The sequence below is a fragment of the Atractosteus spatula genome, chromosome 9 (assembly GCF_055471065.1).
Source record: "Atractosteus spatula isolate fAtrSpa1 chromosome 9, fAtrSpa1.hap1, whole genome shotgun sequence".
NCBI lineage: Eukaryota > Metazoa > Chordata > Actinopteri > Semionotiformes > Lepisosteidae > Atractosteus > Atractosteus spatula.
In genome coordinates, this window is record NC_142714.1 from 46,524,921 (window position 1) to 46,544,526 (window position 19,606).

Below are 19,606 nucleotides of genomic sequence, written 5' to 3' on the forward strand. Positions count from 1 at the left end.
AAAGAACTCTATGCCAGTATAGACATACAAGAAGTCAGTAAAGGCCTGAGATAATTTTTCATTTGTGATGTAAAAGGCTATTTCTGTAGAACACGGTAGGAGAGTGTTTATGAGTGACCATTACCTAGATATTAGAACCATAAAAAATATTTCCACTTATGGCACAGTGGCTATTCTTGATGTTACCCCCACCTTTCAGTTATTTCCAAGATGTCACATACAGCAGGTGTGTGTTTACGATGCACTCAAGCCAGGTTAAGAGTAATGATCCCAGGCCAAGGTCAGATTTCTACAGTAGCTGTTGCTGACATTCCCTTAGATTGATTCCCCAGTTTACAGAATTATTGGCACCCTTGATAAACATGAACAAAAAAAAGCCATAAAAATAAACAGCAAAGATAATGAGCTATATTTTAATGCCAAAAATGAACAAACTACAGGCTTCTATTCTTATACAATTATTTTGATGGAAAAAAAACAACAAATAATACATTTTTCTCAAAAACACAGGTGTCAAAATTATTGATGGCCTGTAACATACCCCTCAGGATTATACCATTGAAATATTTCTGACCCATAAAGATTCAGAGACATTTACTGCAGACAAAATTACTGATCCTTTCTTTTGTTTTTAGCTTTGGTTCAGCCTTGGTCTTTCCACTCCATATACTGTATCTTCCTTTTCAGTTCTCGACTGAAATTTTTAATTTCAAGACACTTGTCAGGGAATCTATCTCTGTTGAATGACCTTTATCTTATGTTACCAAGGTCAGCACAAACGTTAGAAGTGCCAGGCTGAAGAAGAGGCTAAGTAAAAAAAAAAACTTCAAGTGCAAGTGTAACTCACACATTCTTAAAGCCAAAAAAACAGCACAAAAATCATCTTAAAACAAATTAATACATGAAGTCTTCATTGAGATCCAGACCTCTGTTTTTGTGTGTAAAATAACATTTTCTCTGGTAATCAGAGACATTATTAGAATGTGCACATAGCTTATCACGGGTGTCAGAATAACAGGAGTCTTACCAGTGCAAATCAAACCCATTACACATTGATATTTTCTCCTCTTGACATTTCCTTGACCAAGGTTTAGTTATAATCAGGTACGCACCACTTCCTGTTGTGCTGACCCTTAAGTTTGTTCGCTTTGTTTCACTCTGGTTCTTATACAACATGGCAATGGGACAAGCAGGTCAGAGGTCATGCTATATATTTGCTAAGTACCTAAGCATAGGTGAACAAAGTTTGCAGGAATAAAACTGAAAAAGTTGAAAAAATGAATATTAGACAATGGTGTGTATCAAAATGATATTAAAACAAATCTTTGTAAAAATAAAGACAAAATATGAAAGCTCTTATTGGCAGAGGAATGCTTTATTAGTAGAAGTGATTCAGTTTGCTGCCAAGTTTCTTCAATTCCACTAAAGCTGTGTTGTGTGTTGTGCTGTGTTAAACAATATAATGGAGCCAGTAAGAACAATTATAAGATGGAGCCAGTATGAGCAAGAAGATAATTCATAGAGGACAAACTGTAATTAAACACCGTTCAGTACTGACCATTGTCTTGCTACAATTGGTTAAAAACATAGCTAATACATTTTGCTTAAGATTCCCCTAAAGAATACTTACAGTATATCCACTGATTCATGTGATATATTGCTATTAAGAGGGGGACTTTCTAGATTTCATTTTGTCCTATTTATTAAAATGAATGCAAACTTTAACTGAACCATAAAAATCGATCCTGTTACCAAAGCTATTACAGCAGCTGTCAATTGCCCTTCATGTCTTCAACAAGTCATCACTGTAGGCAAACCTGGCAGGTTGTGAATGCAGTCATTGGGGATTAATGCTTCCATGCATCTGTCATCATACAAGGCTTAAATTGTCATTGTGACTTCAGGCTTTTTTGGGGTGGTAATAAAAAGAACTAAAGACTATATAAAACTTTTAGATCAGATAATCTGAATTTTGAGTACTAAAACATGTTTAGTTTGCAGTTTTGGGAATAATATAGGCGAGACATCATGTCATAGGCATAATGTGTCTGCTTTACCGTTGCCCCCTTGAAATTATACATGGAAATTGTATTCTGAATGGATCTAGTGCAGTGGTGGAATGCTTTTATCCCAGAGAGGCACCAGTCCAGTAGAGTTTGTAGGTCAAACTTATATCATTATTTCTAACACCTGAAAAAATTACATTTTGTTAACCAAAGCAGGCACTGTGTTTGACTAAGCAATTTATAGGTCATTTGAAGTTACAAAATGAATACTCTGCAGCTTCTTCCAAATCAGGGTCTCCGGGGAGCTGGAGCCCACTGTATGTCAGCAAGCAACAGGTGCAAGGCAGAGCACACCCTGGACGGGACACCGATCCATCACAGAGCAGACACAAACACACACTCTCAAAGCAGGGCCAAATTTCCCAGATGCCAATTAACCTACCAGGAGTTTTTTGCACTGGACTGTGGGAGGAAACAGAAGCACTAGGAGGAAACCCATGAAAACACGACAAGAGCATACAAAGTCCACACAGACAGCACCCTAGATCCGTAATTGAACCCAGGGCGTTAGAGTAGAGAGGCAGCAATGCTCACCACAGCACCACTGTGCCATCCAAATGTGTTAACTTACTCTTATTAATCAACAGCATGTATTCAATGTATTATAAAGAAATCCATTTATAAATAATAGGGCATAATAAAGAATATTAAGCATTTTTAATTTTATGTAACTTTTACATTTACAGTTTTTTGTAGATAGGTTATCCAATACATCTTAAATTATTCTCTTGATGGTTGTTTTGTTTGAATTTAATCCAATTAATATTACAACTGATATTTCTAAAAATATTATTTTTGATTTCCATTTGTTATTTGCTATGATTCACAATGTACAGCAGATTACCCTGCTAATTCATTCACGAGTGGCATCACATGACAAGGTTAATATGGTTTTAGACTTTTTTCATAAGTTTCATAATAATCACTGCATGTTATTTGCAGAATTTTCTCTATTTAAATTGTGGTAAGACTGAGGCTATTTTATTTGGGTCCTCCCATCAGTTACACAAAGAAGATGATGTAACCCTGAAGGCACTGTGCTTGAGTTTTAATAAATTAATAATTAGGGGTAGATTTCAACTGGATTTTTGGTCTTAAATGCAGAATTTTGTTGTTTTTCTATCTGAAAAAAACATTGTGAGGCTGCATCCTATGCTGTCTGCGTCTATAGCTGTAAAACTAATTAATGTGCTTACACTGGTTTTAATGATTGATAATTGTAATGTATAGTTTAGTGACTCCTACAAATAGGACTTTATAGCTTAGAATATATTGAGAATTTGCCAGCTAGAATTCTGACTATTCTCACCTCAGCACCTCTCTGATTTATCTTCCTATTCCTCACCTCGCAACCTTTGTTTGTCTGACTCCGGTTCCCCTGTTTGTCCCCCAAGCTCATCTACGTACTATGGGTGATGGGGCCTTCTCCTACTATGTCCCAGAGCTTTGGAATTCTATCCCTCGAGATATCAGACAGTCACCTTCCCTTTCAAATCCAGGCGCAGAACCTTCTTCTTCAGAAAGGCTGTTATTTAACTGATGCCTGTGTCTGCCTCTTGCGATCTTCTGCTGGATTCTAAACCCTTGTTTTTAAGTTTTCTGATTCTGTTATCTCCTCACCTTGTTTTCTTTCTTACTCTAAAGTGCTTTGAAAAGCTACTTTTAAAGGGCTATATACAGTAAAATATTTGTACTGGTTATGTTTAGGCATCTACATGGCTTGGATTTCAGCTATTCAACATACAGTACATGTTTTGCTTGTACTGTCCACCATATGACTTTTGATCAGCTGATTCTGTTTCTATGTGTTCCCACAGTTTGCCTACACTCTGTGGGTGACAGGACCTTTTGTAGCTATGCCCCAGAGGTCTGAAACACTATCCCAGAAGAGACCAGAGACTCAACCACATTGCTTTTTAAGTTACCATGCTTTAAAATCTAGCCTTAATCTGAATTTTTCTGAGTTTTTTGTGATTGTTTTATTTTCTGTATTTACTTTGTTTTCTTGGTATTTGTAATTATACTTAATCTTATTTTATTGTGTAACACACTTCATGCTTTTATTGTGAAATACTTAGGAGACATTTGATTTTAAAAGCACTAAAGTTTATTTTTTGCTTGACCACATCATAAAGGTTTTTAACAGATGCAATCTTTAATATCAGGCCAGTTGTGTATCATTTTTAAATTTAAATTTCAAGCATGTGCGAGATTAGTTACTGTAATGGCACATCATTTATCCTTCTACAGATGTAAATTACTGTAAAACCAAAGGCAACGTACACTGCTCTTATCTTTGAGTCACATGCTCCTTGTGAAGAAAAAGTACATTATGACTCACAATGTACAACTCCATTTAGATTCCATATTAATGTTAGACAAAACCGATATTGACATATGATTGTGCTTCTGTCCTCTAATGAAAGCTCAAATATCCACCCATCTATTTTCTAAGCTCTTTATACAGCGTAGGGGAGCCAGAGCCTATCATGGCAACCACTGGGTGCAAGGTAGGATACCCCTAAAACAGGATGCCAGTCCATCCTAGGGCACACAGACATAAAGATGCACACTTACACCAGGGTCAATTTTTTCCCAGAAGCCAATTAACCTAGCAGTGTGTGTTTAGACTGTGGGAGGAAACCAGAGCACTCAGGGAAACCCACACTTACATGAGAACTTCCAAGTAGCAGCCTGAGTCTGGAATTGTACCCAGGGCCCTAGCACTGAGAAGCAGCAGTGCTAACCACTGCACCACACTGCCAACCCGAACATAATGTTCAGAAATGTGCATACAATTAAACATAAATCTCATTGTTGTTAAGTATAGCTTCCCTATTAGCATCCTCTTAAAACATCAGAAAAAAGGAAAATAATAAATATTCTGAAGTTCTATTCTGATCAATTATAACATTTCTGAATGATTTACTGTACGAAAAATTATTCCCTAGGCCATTGAATTCTATGACTACTGCACTAAGTCATATGTAAATTTGTAGGCAGCCAGGTGACATGAATGTGTAAATCTCATGACTGTCTAAGTCAATTAAATTCATTTCTACAGTATATACAATTTTAATTTAATGCAAAGCAAGGCTCTTTACCTACATTTCTAAGTTTTTGCAGATAAACTCTTACATCTTCTTCACTATAGCCTATTTAAAGTTTAGGTTTAACCAAATCCTAATTGAAGGCACACTTTTTCATCATATAAACTATATATGTTCTTCAAGGGTGACCATAGCCCCTGTAATCCCCAAATATTACTCAGTATCTCTAACTTCTGTACCATTCAACAAGTTAAAATAACCAATCAAACCCACAGAATCACAGAGAGAATATGTAATAGGTTTATTCCATGCTGAAAAAAAGAAGAAAGAGAACACAACGTTTCAGCCGTGGAGCCTTCTTCAGGTGTGAGAGAGACAGGACAGTAGGCAAAGGTAAAGTAGCGGGAGAACAAAGGTTGGGAGGGAGGAGGAGTGAGAGGCGGGAGCAGGGGATAGAAAGAGAGGCCAATCAAGAGGTGTGAAGTCAGAATGGGTGCAGAGAGGTATGAAATGAAACTTCCAATGAATGGAGAAAATTTAAAAGAACAGTAGTCTGTCGTTAAGAGAAGGGAGAATGTGTGATCCTAGCTGCAGAATAATTTTGGTTTCGGTGGTCTTTCTGATGTATGAGTTCGGAAAACTGTCTTTGAGAACACAGACGGAGAGATTAGAGTGGTTGTGGCCGTCAGAGGTGAAATGAGAAACAATGGGCTTGGAAGATCTTGGAAGACAGAGAGAATATGCTTACTTATACAGTAAGTCTGGTGTCAGATTTGAAGACATTGAGTTGTGAGATAGATGCATTAATCAATACGCCACCCTGAGGCCAGATTACATATTGTAACACCCTCGCCCGGTGGTGAGGAGGAAGCGCACCTAGGCTTTCATAGTACCGCAGAGCAGGCTGGGAGTTGTAGCCGGGGAGAGTCTGAGGGTCAGCACAATGACCAGCAGCTGACCCTGCATATGTAAATAGTGTCATAGCAGTTTTAGTGTCCGGTGTAGCCATATAATTGTATAGCCTGTTGTTAAGAAGGACCACCCTAAGGATGTGTACGTGTTCAGTCAGTCTCCTCATGTGGTATATATCCTGTGTTTGGTTTTGTGTGTTTTTTTGGTCAGAAGAATAAAAGCCGTCTCTTGGTTCACTTATCGCATCTCCACTAGTCCTTTGTCCTGAAAGAACCTGTATACACTACAATATTTTTTTAAATCAACTAAATCAAATTTTTACCTCACAAACAGTAGTGACATTTTTGTGTCTGTTACATTCTGCTTTTTGTTTAGGATAAACAATATATACAATAACCATTTATACATGATAATTTCAATTTTTTTTCTGAATATCACCCAGAAAACAATACCCCACATCCATAAAAATAATTCCCTCAGGAAAATGATGAAACCTTAAGTGTTACAGTAAGATTTATGTTTCTTACTGCAGAGTTCCAAAATATTTATACAGAACCCCAAATTAGTCCTCATATACATTATGACTGAGAAAATGCATGGCATTACTTTTTACAGTAGATTGTTCAGTATAATCATAGATTATAATCCCTGTACTAGATGTAGTTAAGCAATTTCTTTGTTTCACAAAATGCATTAATATGTACATTTAGCTGAAATGCTCTGTTATTTATGATTTCTACAGGGAAAACAACACCAAAAATGAATGTTCTTTAGAAAAGCAACTGTGCTTTTGGGAAGTGTTTAGATCTGCCTACAGTGCTATCACATTTCACCATATGGTGCTGTTTAATATCAACCTCTCTGTCTAACACTACATCTGTGGCCCTGCCCGACTCAGTTGTCACTACTGCTTGTCTGGTTTCAACTAGTTGCTCTCACTTAGGGACAACACAAGTCAAGACCAGAAACAACAAAATTGTGTGGCCTTAATTTACCCACCTTCCTAAGATGCTCTAAATAAAGGCTTTGATGTTAAATGCAGTTTTATAGAAGAAGGCTTATTTTTTGTCTTTTGAAAGATAGTAGCTAATTTTGAGTAGCAGAAAATACAGCTACATAAAGGTCTCCTTATTTAATGGAACAATGTGAGGTCAGGACTGGGACAAAAGCACTGCAGGCAAATCACGTTTTCTTTAATCTGGCTGCAAAGCTGAAGTATTTATACAGCTGTTTTAACATTTCCACATACTTTCAATTTTTTAACATTGTACTGATGTGGGGGTTTTAGTTTACTGTAACAATCAGAAATTGTAATGATAAAATGCAAGAGTACTTGATGACTTTTAGGAATCAATAAAACATAATTTACAGTCTCACCCATGAATTCTAAATACAAAATTTATTTATATAATTTATTGATAAAACACCAATAACATGAATACCAAACAACAAATTTAATAGAATGTACTGTATGTGAAATGAACTGCTGTGATATGATAACTGATTGTTCACTCAGGTATTACAAAGAGAAGAGTTAATAACTTCAGTGTTAAAAACCAATGACTGTAAGATGTGTTCATTTCACAAAGTTACATCCATTTGTATTCTCAGATACAAGTAATTATGCATTTACTATCATGAACTAAAGGTGTTCAAACATCAACATGTTTGGAATAACTCTCGAGAATTATAATGTTAATAAAGAATTTTTATACTCAAAAATCTGTTGGCCAAACGTCCCTGATAAATTTAAACTTCTCGTTGAGAAGATGGAGCTGGTTGCACTTGACAGCTGCTTAGTTTGTGCAGGGATAGTCCCAGGTGCACAGAGGAGAGAGAGAAAGAGGGAGAGCTCTGCAAGAAAGTAGTGTCACACTGACTACCGTCTTCAGATGTAGTATTCAAAGCAGTCTGTACACAGTTGTCTTCCTGGGTCCAACCCCAAGGTAGACAGGTCAGAGTACTTGGTTCTGAATATGCTCAGATATTCAGGATGTCAAAAAAAGAGTCCAATTGTAGTACTTCGTGGATCGGGTGAAAATAACAGTGGGTTCACTATCATAAGATTTCTTCTGTTTCAGAAAGAACATCTTGGGCAGAATTCTGTACTTTACTGTCTCATTTTCTCGGTCTGGTGTTTTGGGGAAAAGTTGAAGTCCCAACTCAAACTGCTTGCAGTCACGTGGTTGAGAAAGTCAGAATAGCCAGGCTAGCTGGAGAAAGATGAGGAGCCAATGAGTTAAACAATGAAAAATGAGATGGGTGCTAGCTAGTAAGGTGTGACATCACAGCTGGTGATTGATTGAGGATGCTATCGGGTTTGGTCCTGGTACCTTGGATCTTTCATAGGTGGATCTTCCTTTGGGAGATGAACAGTGATCTTGGATGCATGATGTTGGAAAGAAACGGTCTACAGACTTGATGGAGCCCATCTTTGCTATATACAGTATCATTAGATGGTTCAGCATTGGATATATGTCATGACGGCCGAATCGGACTTCCGTGGAGTGAGTTGTAAAAGACCCTATGCATGACGGTATAATCCGGAAGTCTCTGGAGAATGACGTCAGGGAAGGCATAGCGAGGTAAGGTCAGGATGACAGACAGGGGGCAGTGACTGAAGTGATCCAGTGCATGGGGGGAGCGCAGGCGAATGAGTACAGAGGAAGTCCAAAGGGGAAGTAAGGCACAGTCCAAAAATTAGAAACTGGGAGATCCATCAGAGACGCAGGTGGTTAAAAACAGGAACAAGAAACTGGGACCAGGAACATGAGAGGTTAAAAGCATAACGGGGTAAGGGTCTCTGAGTCCCGGACTCTGAGGTCAGGACGCCTAGACGAATTCTGTGCCCTCGGGTCACTCCTGAGCCTGGTGGTAGGCGGGCTTCCGGCCATCTATCTTCCAAAGCTGAGCCCGGAACTACGGAGACACAGGGTTTAAATGACAGAAAGGGAATGAAACACAGGTGACACTAATAAAATTAAGAAAAGTACGAGAAAGGTAGGAGTGCACTCTTGAGGAGGGATGACGACTGTGACAATACAGCTTTATGATGTCTCCTATCAGAGGAACTTCTCAACCACATTCCTCTGCATTTTCACAGAGGCCTAAGCTGGATGGTCAAGGCAACATAAAGATAATTAGAAATCTTAAATAACACTTACTTCTAAGTGTAATAATATTCATTGCTGCTACAACGTACTACTTTTTTTCGTAAAACCTTCAAGGTTAAAACCTGTAATGTTATGAACAAATGTTGCTATATGGCACACAGTAATTTGTTTTCTTTACTTGAAATAACACAAAAGGTTAAACATCAGTAAATTTTATACTAGATCCATTTGTCCTTTATCAGATAGTTGATTATTCCCAGTAAAGCAAGCCAGAATCTATCCTGGAAGCTCAGTGTTGCTACAGAAGCGAGACGAGACTGTATCCTGAACAGGATGCTATTTTAATAAAGGTTATAAGTACATGCAAGCAAGTACTATTTACAGAAATCAGTTAACCTAAACTGCATTTCCTAGGAAAATGAGAGGCAACTATTTCGAAAACCTGTTCGAAAAAGAACAGAAAAAGCCATGCAAACACAAGTGGGACATTGGACCCCAATTCAGGATCAAACACGGGACCCCAATGGTGTGAGGCAGCAATTCTGCCACCCTTATACTATTTCACTTAAAATTAAACATTCAAAGCAAAAAAATATTAATTATAATTGATATATTATAGTATAATTCCAGGCATAATCCTGGTTATATGCTTATGCATGTAAGAAATGTGTGCTGAAAGACTAGAACTGTGTTTAAATTATAGACATTTTTCAGAAACTTTACAAAGCTGTTATTTCAATTTTTCTGGAACTACAGTAAATCTTTATTTTTTGCCCACAGCTTTGTTCAGTTAAGTACATAAATCAAAGTGAAACAAAAATTACTTATTACTAAGAAATGTTCAAATTAATTCATATTTCAAAACTCAGAATGTACATTGTAATTAACTGTACAAGGTAAACATATAGTATTATATATAATAGTAATTCTCAAGTATTATGTCTTCAGTCAATTTCAGATTAGAGACTTGTAGACATCCTAGCTTGCACTCCTGAATTGGTTCAGTGGTGCCAAGAGTGTCTGAAGATGTTGGCAGGGTAGTCTTTGGCACACAGAAACATTTTCTTGGCTGGCACAGTGTCTGTAAGTTCAAGCATTCCTGACTTCCACTTGGCACCTGAAATTCTGATTTCTCTGCTCATGTTCATAATGTGTTAGTGCGAGTCTAGATCAGCAGTACATCTCAACTGATGGCTTGCTTGCCTTCTGTGTCTGCTGGTAAGTGCAGGAAAGTGGTAATCAGGCAGGAAAGTCTACGAGAGCATAATTAAAGGAGATTAAAAGGCTTGACTTTTCTAACAGTTTAAGAACATAATTTAATAAAGAAGGAGGAAATTGTGTTAATGTTGCTGGCACATCACAGTTTTCTTTTTAATTTAACATTTTATTTAACCAGGTAAGTCAAATGAGAAGAAATTCTAATTTGCAGTGACGACATGTGGTATACTCTTTTATTGTGTAATGCTCCTAGATGGGATTGCTATTTTTTTCCCTGTCATTGAAATGACCAGCTACAGCCTGCTTACAACTGAATTAAATGTAAATTGGAACAGTGAATGTATTAAATTAATGGAAATAATGGTATTTTTGTAGTTTCTGCTTTAATGTTTTGAATAACTAGTTTGCTGATAGTGTAACCAGTTCTTTACATCTCATATATTAAAAAAGTATGCAAGAATGTACACACTTAATATGGATAAATAAATGTGTATGATGTCTTGAGATATTTTACCAAGCAGTAAGTGCCTAATGTATAATTGTTATAAGGCTTCTATTGTCAATACTAAATGGAGATCTAAAAAATATTGGAGTAATTATTGACTGTGTTTCTGAACATAGCAAAGTTGATTTAAACATAAAGCTAAATTAAATTTGTAATAACACCATGGAAAAATTATTTTCCTAAATATTTCAGCTTTAAATATTTTGGTGTTTGGTCAAAGTTTCATGATTTGATTTTAAAAAGTGCTAGCAATGAGTATTTGTTAATTAGGAGGTCAATTAGTTTTCACATTTGAATAATGGAAGAAATTGTTTTTGCGCCAGGGATATTTTTTGAGAATCAAGTTTCCCTAGGAAAGAAATTGAAAAGCTCTTTTGTGGATAAAAAATCCATCATTCCTATAAATATCTTATGTTTGCGCAATTTAAAAAAAAAATAATCGCTGAAGATTCTATTTCTTGTATTGCTTAGACCTTACAAGGATAACAAAGATGATCATGAGAACATTACTATTTATTGCATTAGGTCTCCATCATAAAACTCACTGGCTTTAAATCTTGGCTGAAGAGACTGTCAAGCCCTCCTTAATTAAGTCTTGTCATAAAACTTTCAGTATGACCCTAGAAAAACAGAGCAGAACAGTATCCCACGTTGCTGACCATCTGCTACATTTAAAGTAATTAGCAAAACAGTAGCACTTAGTATTTCATGTATACAGTTTGCTCATGAGTCTCCTTATTGAGATGTCTTTATTAAAAGGAAAATCCATTTTCACAGAGGAGGAGAGGGTAATTCATTAAGTTCAAGGGGAAAAGCAGGGGTTAGTAAAGTACAGAAAAAAGCGCCCGGACCGTGCTGGCAACCTGAGGGGTTCTAGTGGTTTGGCTGGTTCGGCAGCCTCCGGAGCATAAAAACATAAACACCCCGGAGTCACCGAGAGTCCCCTGAGAAGCACTGCCTCATGACGGGGAGCTGGCCCCTCAGGTGTAGAGAAGGAAGAGGAAGACTTCCCTGAGTCGTTGAGAGTCACTTTGAGAGGTGCTGCCTCACGACTGGGCTAGGCCCTAAGGTGATACAAAGGAGGAGAGTCGCTCCGAGGCGCTGCATCACAATTGGAAATGAATCCCTCAAGGGGAAAGAGAAAGAACCCCTTGACTGGAGGAATCGCTTTGAGAGGCGCTGCCCCAGGGGTGAAGAATGAAGAGAAAGAGCTGCTTGAGAAGAAAGTGAAAGAAGAGAAGTCCCCTGACTCGCTGAGAGTCACTTAGAAGGCTCTGTCTTGCGACTGAGCTGGGCTCTCAGGGAACCGAGAGGAGGAGAATTAGTAGGTTAGAGCTGCTGAGAACAATGTATCTCTCATGCTGAGAGAACCTCCCCAGGAGGGGTCAAGATGGCCCTGCCAATTTGAGGTCAGGGAAGTGAGAGGAGGATGGAGGAGGGAGCATGGAGGGAACTCAAACTTTAGATGAGGGAGTGTTAGCATGAATAGGGTTTAAATAGAAACATAAGAAAGCTGAACGATAGAGGAAGGGGAAGAGCACTCCCCATCTTCTGCCCCAGAATCTTCACCTGTTGGTTTCCATTAAAACAGAGTTGTACAATTTAAGCTAGCTTCAAACTGACTGCAAGAAACAATGAGATATGACATTTGAAGCACATTAATTTGACACTGAATTGAAAGGTTGGACATTTGATAAATTTAATTTAGATTTTCAAATCAGTCATTGACCACTTGTATATATTATGCAATACAATTAGTAACTGTTATTTGACAACTTGTCGAAGTTTGTTTTCTAATGCATTGTGCTGTCCCAACTGATTTGAGATTTAAAGCAACTTTGGCAGCTACTGCATGTCTGAAAAAACACTGGAATTCAATTATACCATTATAATGGGAATGGGGAAGGGATTTGTTGTAATTACAGTGAGCAATATCAAAGCCCTATGAAGTATTAGCATTCTCAACTTCAATTATGTATTAATATTTTTATGTTGGTGAGACTAAAACAAGGAAGTGTAGCTGTAACAGAATAAATAATAAAATGGAATTTGTCAAATCTAAATGAACTGGCTTTTTAAACATTTGCAATTATAAACTAGGGAGTTAATATCATTTTTTTGTCTCCTACATTTGGTTGTGTAGTTTGTAAGTTGTTCTTAAAACAAAAACAAGATCATGGAAGTGTTGTGGGACTATGGAACAAACTCCCCAGCTATGTTGTTGAAACTGATACTCCAGTTTCTTTTCACGAAACAGCTGGATGAGATCTTTGGATCAATTAATTACGAGGGGCAATCGGTTCTCATTAATTTAGGTGATTATTCACACTGTGATTTGCCACGTTGCAGACAAAGCAAATAAGTACGTAAGGGGCAACTTTTCTTCCATGGACTTCTTCCATTTCTTTTCCTTTTACCAATAATGCTGTAATTTTCAGCTTTATGTTTTTTTGCCAACCTTTTAAACATGAAATAGAATTCGACTATTTTTTAGTGCTATTTCTATTGTTGCTCTGAACCTAAATTAAGTGAATAGTCCACCATACAGTACATACTGTATCTCAATCATCCATTTTTATTACAACACTTCTGAAGAGTTGCCTTAGGCACTGCATGATATGAGAAGCAAAGTTCCCTTACGCCTACTGACATTTATTTTTGGTAATGTTTCATGCATATACCAAGTGGTCCATTTTTGTATACAGTATCATGGCTTTGTACTACATAATTCAAATAATACTTTAAATACAAGCTGAGACAATTCCTAATAAATAATAGGTATTCTATTATTATTAATTACCTATACCATTATTTATCATTTACTACATCATAAACATTGAGTGTCATGTTTAAAAAGAATATATACAGACATCTTTCTCTTCTTTCTTTGCAGGGAACATCTTTGTCGTCAGCCTGTCTGTCGCAGACCTGGTGGTGGCAGTGTATCCTTATCCCTTAGTCTTAATGGCCATCTTCCACAATGGTTGGAAAATGGGGGATATGCACTGCCAGGTCAGTGGTTTCATAATGGGGCTCAGTGTCATTGGATCAATTTTCAACATCACAGCTATCGCCATCAACCGGTACTGCTACATCTGCCACAGTCTCCAGTATGACAGGCTCTATAGCATAAAGAACACGTGTTGCTACCTGTGTCTGACATGGGTTCTGACTGCCATTGCCACTGTGCCAAACTTCTTTGTTGGTTCTTTACAGTATGACCCCCGTGTATTTTCCTGTACATTTGCCCAGACTGTCAGCTCGTACTACACAATAGCTGTGGTGGTGATTCATTTCATAGTACCTCTTTTAGTGGTTTCCTTTTGCTACTTAAGGATTTGGGTTTTAGTCATCCAAGTCAAACATCGTGTCAAACCAGACAATAAACAGAAAATAAAACCCAGTGACCTTCGAAACTTCCTGACTATGTTTGTGGTCTTTGTCTTGTTTGCAGTCTGCTGGGCACCTCTCAACTTTATTGGTCTAGCTGTGGCGATCAACCCCATGAAAGTTGTGCCACAAATCCCAGAGTGGCTCTTTGTCACAAGCTACTTCATGGCCTATTTCAACAGCTGCCTCAATGCTGTCATATATGGGCTTCTCAACCAAAACTTCCGAAAGGAATACAAACGAATACTCTTAACACTGTGCACTCCTCGCATGCTTTTCATGGACACATCAAAATGTGGGACAGAAGGAATGAAGAGCAAGCCATCACCGGCAGTAACAAACAACAACCAAGCAGAGATAAACTTGTAAATAAAAACGAAACAAAATGTACCATCTTGTTATTTTTCTTGACTTGTTCATCTTAAGTGAAATGAGTTATTTTACAAGAACAAATCCTTGAGAAGAGCTTTATCATAAATATTACTATCACTGTGTGCCTACAGTATGAGCTTAGGATGAGTGAGTCGGTATGGTTCTCTTTATCCTATAAGGTACAGTTTGTTTTTACTATACATACATTTTAGTTTTTACCTTCTTCTGATAATTTGAAATGTCGCAATTTCATTTGATAATTAAAATGAAAAAATAAAGAGGTTGGGTTGTTTTATATTACCCCATATATAGCCACTATATTGTACTTTAAAATAAAGCCTGTCACAAGTAAATTTGTCAATATGTATGTTTAATTCCACATGGCGCCATAGAGCCTTGCATGCGCAAATCAGCTTTAATGCATCAGTGAGAGTTGGAGGAACTGATGCGGTATATTTTGCCACTGTTTTGAGTTATTTTTACTTTTTTGGATGCACTTTCATACTTCCTTTTAAAGAAAAAACTGCAGATATATTTATGAATGATGAATTATTTGGGTTGTTGTGTTGAAACATTTTTATCTATTTTGTGGTTAAAAAAACAGGAATAAAATTCATTTTAAGCACAAATTATTAGATTGATTTTTATTTTACAAGCCTAGAAAGCAGAACCTCTTCCCACTGAAACCTTGTTTCCCCTTGTCCAGATGCTGTATAAGAAAATTGTTTATTAATTGATAGCTAGGAAGAGCTGCAGGAGCACAAAAAGAATGGAAGATTAAAGAATTAAAGGTAATAGTATAAATCAATGCTTACACTTTGTATTTGGAGTTCTTTTAGGTCAGCCAGTCAATTAACCATCTATCTTTCAACAACCAAGTTGAGAGTTTTTTTAAAGTGGCACAAAGACTAAAAAACATTGCTAACTTTTGGTGAAAAACAGAAACTTGATCTATTCTCTCTCACACCGACATTTTGGACTTTGTTGATGCTCCTCTTCCTCTCAGGCTGTTGCTGCAAGGAAGAACTAAGGTTAGCAGTCTTAATTAAATGGTCAGCAACATCATTGAGAAAAGTCGACGAGCTTCCAGAGGATGCTTTCGAAGCTTATGAATTCCCCAATATTTTATATGTTAGATTTCCTTATAATAGGTAAGGTTTAGTTTGTTGCATGTGCTTACCTTGAATTAACCTCCTGACATTATTACACAAGAAATTGTCTTAGGTCATATTGCACCTCAAATTATTTTGCTCCACAGGTGACATTGAGTAATATGCTGATACGGAAGAGAAATTATTAAGAATGCATCGTTAAAGATGAAGAAGTAATATAGATTTTTAATGTGCTGCTGTGATGTCTTGGTATTAAACAGAGGCAAAATAACATAAGCTTAAAAAAAAGACAATGGGTTCCCTTTCCCATTCTAATTGACATCTATTGATAATTAACTGACAAAGAACACTGGCTGGTTTTACTGTTTCATTTCTCTGGAATGATTTTCCACCATTTGACTGGAACAATGACTGGTCTGGACATGGTGCTGTATGGCTTGAGGCTTGCACTCAAAGACAAACATGGAATTTTAAGAAAAATTGAATATTGTTCTTTATGCTGGAGAAAAAATATTTAATCTCATTCTTAAGACAATGTTTTTTAATTTACTTTTATGCACATGAATAAACAACACAGAATCTGAGCATAAGATCATACATAAGATTTTAGAATGACCCCGTTTTAAGAGCAGATACCAAGAGTGGTTTTCTGTTCCTGGTTGTCATTTCCTGAATATTCTTTTCTATAATATAAATAAACAGCATAAGTGACATGCAGTCTCAGTTTTTGTAGAGTTATGCCAAGAGTCAGTCTCTTGTTGTGGTAATGCACTTTGAACTTTGTCCCTGGTATCCTTAAACTAAGTATTTTGTTTGTCATGCATTCTGTGCATTAACCACAGAAATAAGAGTAGGGAGCCTGTCCACGCAGTGAAAAGATTTCTCTTTTGCATCGAAACTGCACCTAAAATGCTTCCAGACAGGTTGGAATTCACAAACAATACTGTTCACTTTGCATTGGTTAACATTAAATTATATGGTGGTGCATCCTACATGTCCATGCAGGAGTGAGTTAACTTTCTTTCTTTAAAATGCCCAAGAAGGACTGTTGGGACCCGTTTTTCTTGGTCAGCAGCAGGCTGTTCCATTAAATCTGATATTATGTTTACCACACATCGTGAGCATGGGAAGGCAGCGCCCGTATTTGATTCCTAATGATTTTTTCTGTGCTGTTTACAATCTATATGGAGCCTTGTAAAACTCTGTAACTTTAACTACTCTTCTGAGACGCCTACGGTTTTCATGAACCCTGAACTGGGTAACCATATTTGTACATCTACAGCAAGGATGTCTAACTTTAGAGTTTGCTCATTGCTTAAGATATGCTATGTACTTAAGCCAAGGGGCATTATAGGCAAGCTGCACACAATTTAGAAGGAGTCTGCCAAAAGTTTTACAAAGAAATGTTTTAATGCATGGAGTTAGTTTTAACTAATTTTTCTAAACCATCTACAACAATATAATATTCAAGATGATATTTCTTAACTCTTGAGAGAATGTAAGATAAAGTTTTTTATAAAAGAAATAAACACAACTCAGTGGGTTTACTTTTAATATCTTGGTATGAAATGCTGTCTTCACCAGTTACACTGCCGAATATGGAAAATTCCACATTGGTGCGTACAAGGTAATACTGTATATGTCACATAAATTAAGTACACCTGTCTTGGCTCCCTTTACTGCTGTTGCAGACATTTTTCTTCTCTGAAAGGAACCTTGAACAAAAACAAGACATTTTAATTCAGTTCTTAATAATCCTGATTGAAACAAAATGAAGAAAACGTGCTTTATTTTGTAAAAGATGGTTACATTTTCAGAGCTTAAATGTTAAGTCATCTAAGTCAGGTACATGTTGAGCATTCAGATAATGTTGTCAATGGTCTGTCTTTATGAGAGTTTAAAACAAAGAAATAACAAACTTTGAATTTGGCTACAGCGCTGCTGTTTCACGTCAAGGTAATGGGGAATTAAGTCAAGATGGGAAGTTGTTGGACAAAACAGGATTCTGACTTTAATCATCTTACTTTACAATCTCAGAATATAAAATTACTTGCCAAGAAGCACACTGAAAGTGTAACCAGGTAAAGTCTGATTTATATCAAAGCATTATCACATCTTGGCAAACTGTCATCCCTGTTATCTCAGGATCACCCTTTATCCTGTCCCCGTTTGGGCTGGTGCTGCTTTGTTTGAAGCACTGTGATCTTCTGTGTATATTGATCCTAGAGACATTTTCCTGTGAGTTGAAAGCTGTTAAGACATCACACCAGACACGTGTCATAGCTAAAGCTTTGTCTCTTATCTGCTCTATATTACAAAGATTTTGACTCATGGATGAATAAAGCTGAACAGAAAAAAATGAAATTCTGTGTTTTTCTAAAAAAAGGAAGGTGAGCATTATAAATACTTTTAATTTTGTCACTATGAATGTAGAAATTGAGTATATCTGACTTAATTGTCACATTTTTATGATAACACAAAACTTATTTTAATCCAGAAAATACTACCTTGTTATAGATAGATAGTAAAGAGAGGGCAATCTCTTGTGTTTCATGACTATTTCTTGTCCACAAGGGCAAGTCATACTAGCTAGCTCAGGTCAAAGGTTCAATGAAAGCCTTTCTTGCCCTTCATCTACAGATACGTATTGTGCTGTATGACGGCAAAATGTAATTGCAATCAACATTGATGTTATTTTTTTATCAAAGAACTTCTCAAATTCTTTTGTGTGTATTTTTACTGGTTCCGTGGGCTTCAGCTGTACTCAATATTAATGATTTTTTATTATTTAAGATTACAAAAGCAGCAATACTGGGGTGCTATATTATCTAGGATACTGTAATAGCTTATAATTTGTTAAGGTAGTGTGAAGGAATATATATATATAGCACATATCTGTTAGATAGGTCAGCAAAAATATGCAACAATTTTTACTCAGTGGCTGATAATCAGAAATGAACTCCACACACAAAACATAGTTTCAGCTTTTGTTATTGTTACACTACTACTTGTGCTAGTAAGTATTCCACTGGATTTTTGAACAATCTTTTGGATGACAGTCATACTATATTGTGAAGGAACAAGCCATCTTCAGGTGTGAGAAAGACAGGGCAAACAGCAAAGATTAAATAGCACAGAAGAACAAAAGCTGGGAGAGGGGAGGAGGCATGTGGGACAGAGAGGCAGAGAGGCCACTCAGGAAGTGCAAAGTGGAGAGGGGAGAAGAAAGCTATGAAGTCAGAACCTGCATGAGAATAGAGAAGATTACATGAAAGTAGGTCGGTCATTGAGAGAAGCAGGACGGTGTGAACCGAGTTTCAGGATGAGTTTAGTTTCTGTTGTTTTTCTGCTATGGGAGTTGAGAAACCATTCTTTAAGAACAGAGACAGAGAGATCAGTGTGATCATGGCCGTCAAAGGTGAAATGTGAAATTATGGGCTTGGAGAAATCTTTCATCTTCACAGCCCTTACATGTTCTCTGAAGCCGCCTCCTTCTGGTTTTTCCAACGTAGATAACTGGGCATTTTTGGCAGGAGATAAAGTAAATGAGGTTGCTGGAGGTACAGCATGTCGTCTGGGTGATCCGGAATTGACCCGAGGGACCCTGAATGAGCGTGTTGTTCGATATGTATTTGCAGGTGATACAGCGAGTTTTGCTGCAGGGGAAGGTGCCTGGTAGGGATGATTGTGACTGCGGTCAAGGGAGCTGTGAGCCAGATTGGGTGGTCGGTGACATGAGATGATTGGGCGGTCAGAAAAAAGGGTACCGATGGAGGGATCGCCCAGTAAAATGGAGTAGTTGTTAATAATGGTCCTGGGGATAGAAAGTGTGTTAAGAGTGGTAGGGAAGCACCAAAGGAATGCGGTT

The 19,606-nt window shown here is 37.2% G+C and overlaps 1 protein-coding gene across 1 annotated transcript in view; it reads left to right on the forward strand.

The window, feature by feature from the left end:
• Positions 1–14,625, forward strand: part of mtnr1c (melatonin receptor 1C) — a 72,319-nt gene extending 57,694 nt beyond the window's left edge. The window contains exon 2 of the mRNA XM_088925340.1: positions 13,758–14,625. Within this exon, the coding sequence (XP_088781466.1) occupies positions 13,758–14,623 (866 nt within the window). The 3' untranslated portion in view covers positions 14,624–14,625. The remainder of the gene's footprint in view (positions 1–13,757) is intronic.
• Positions 14,626–19,606: the final 4,981 nt, after the last annotated feature.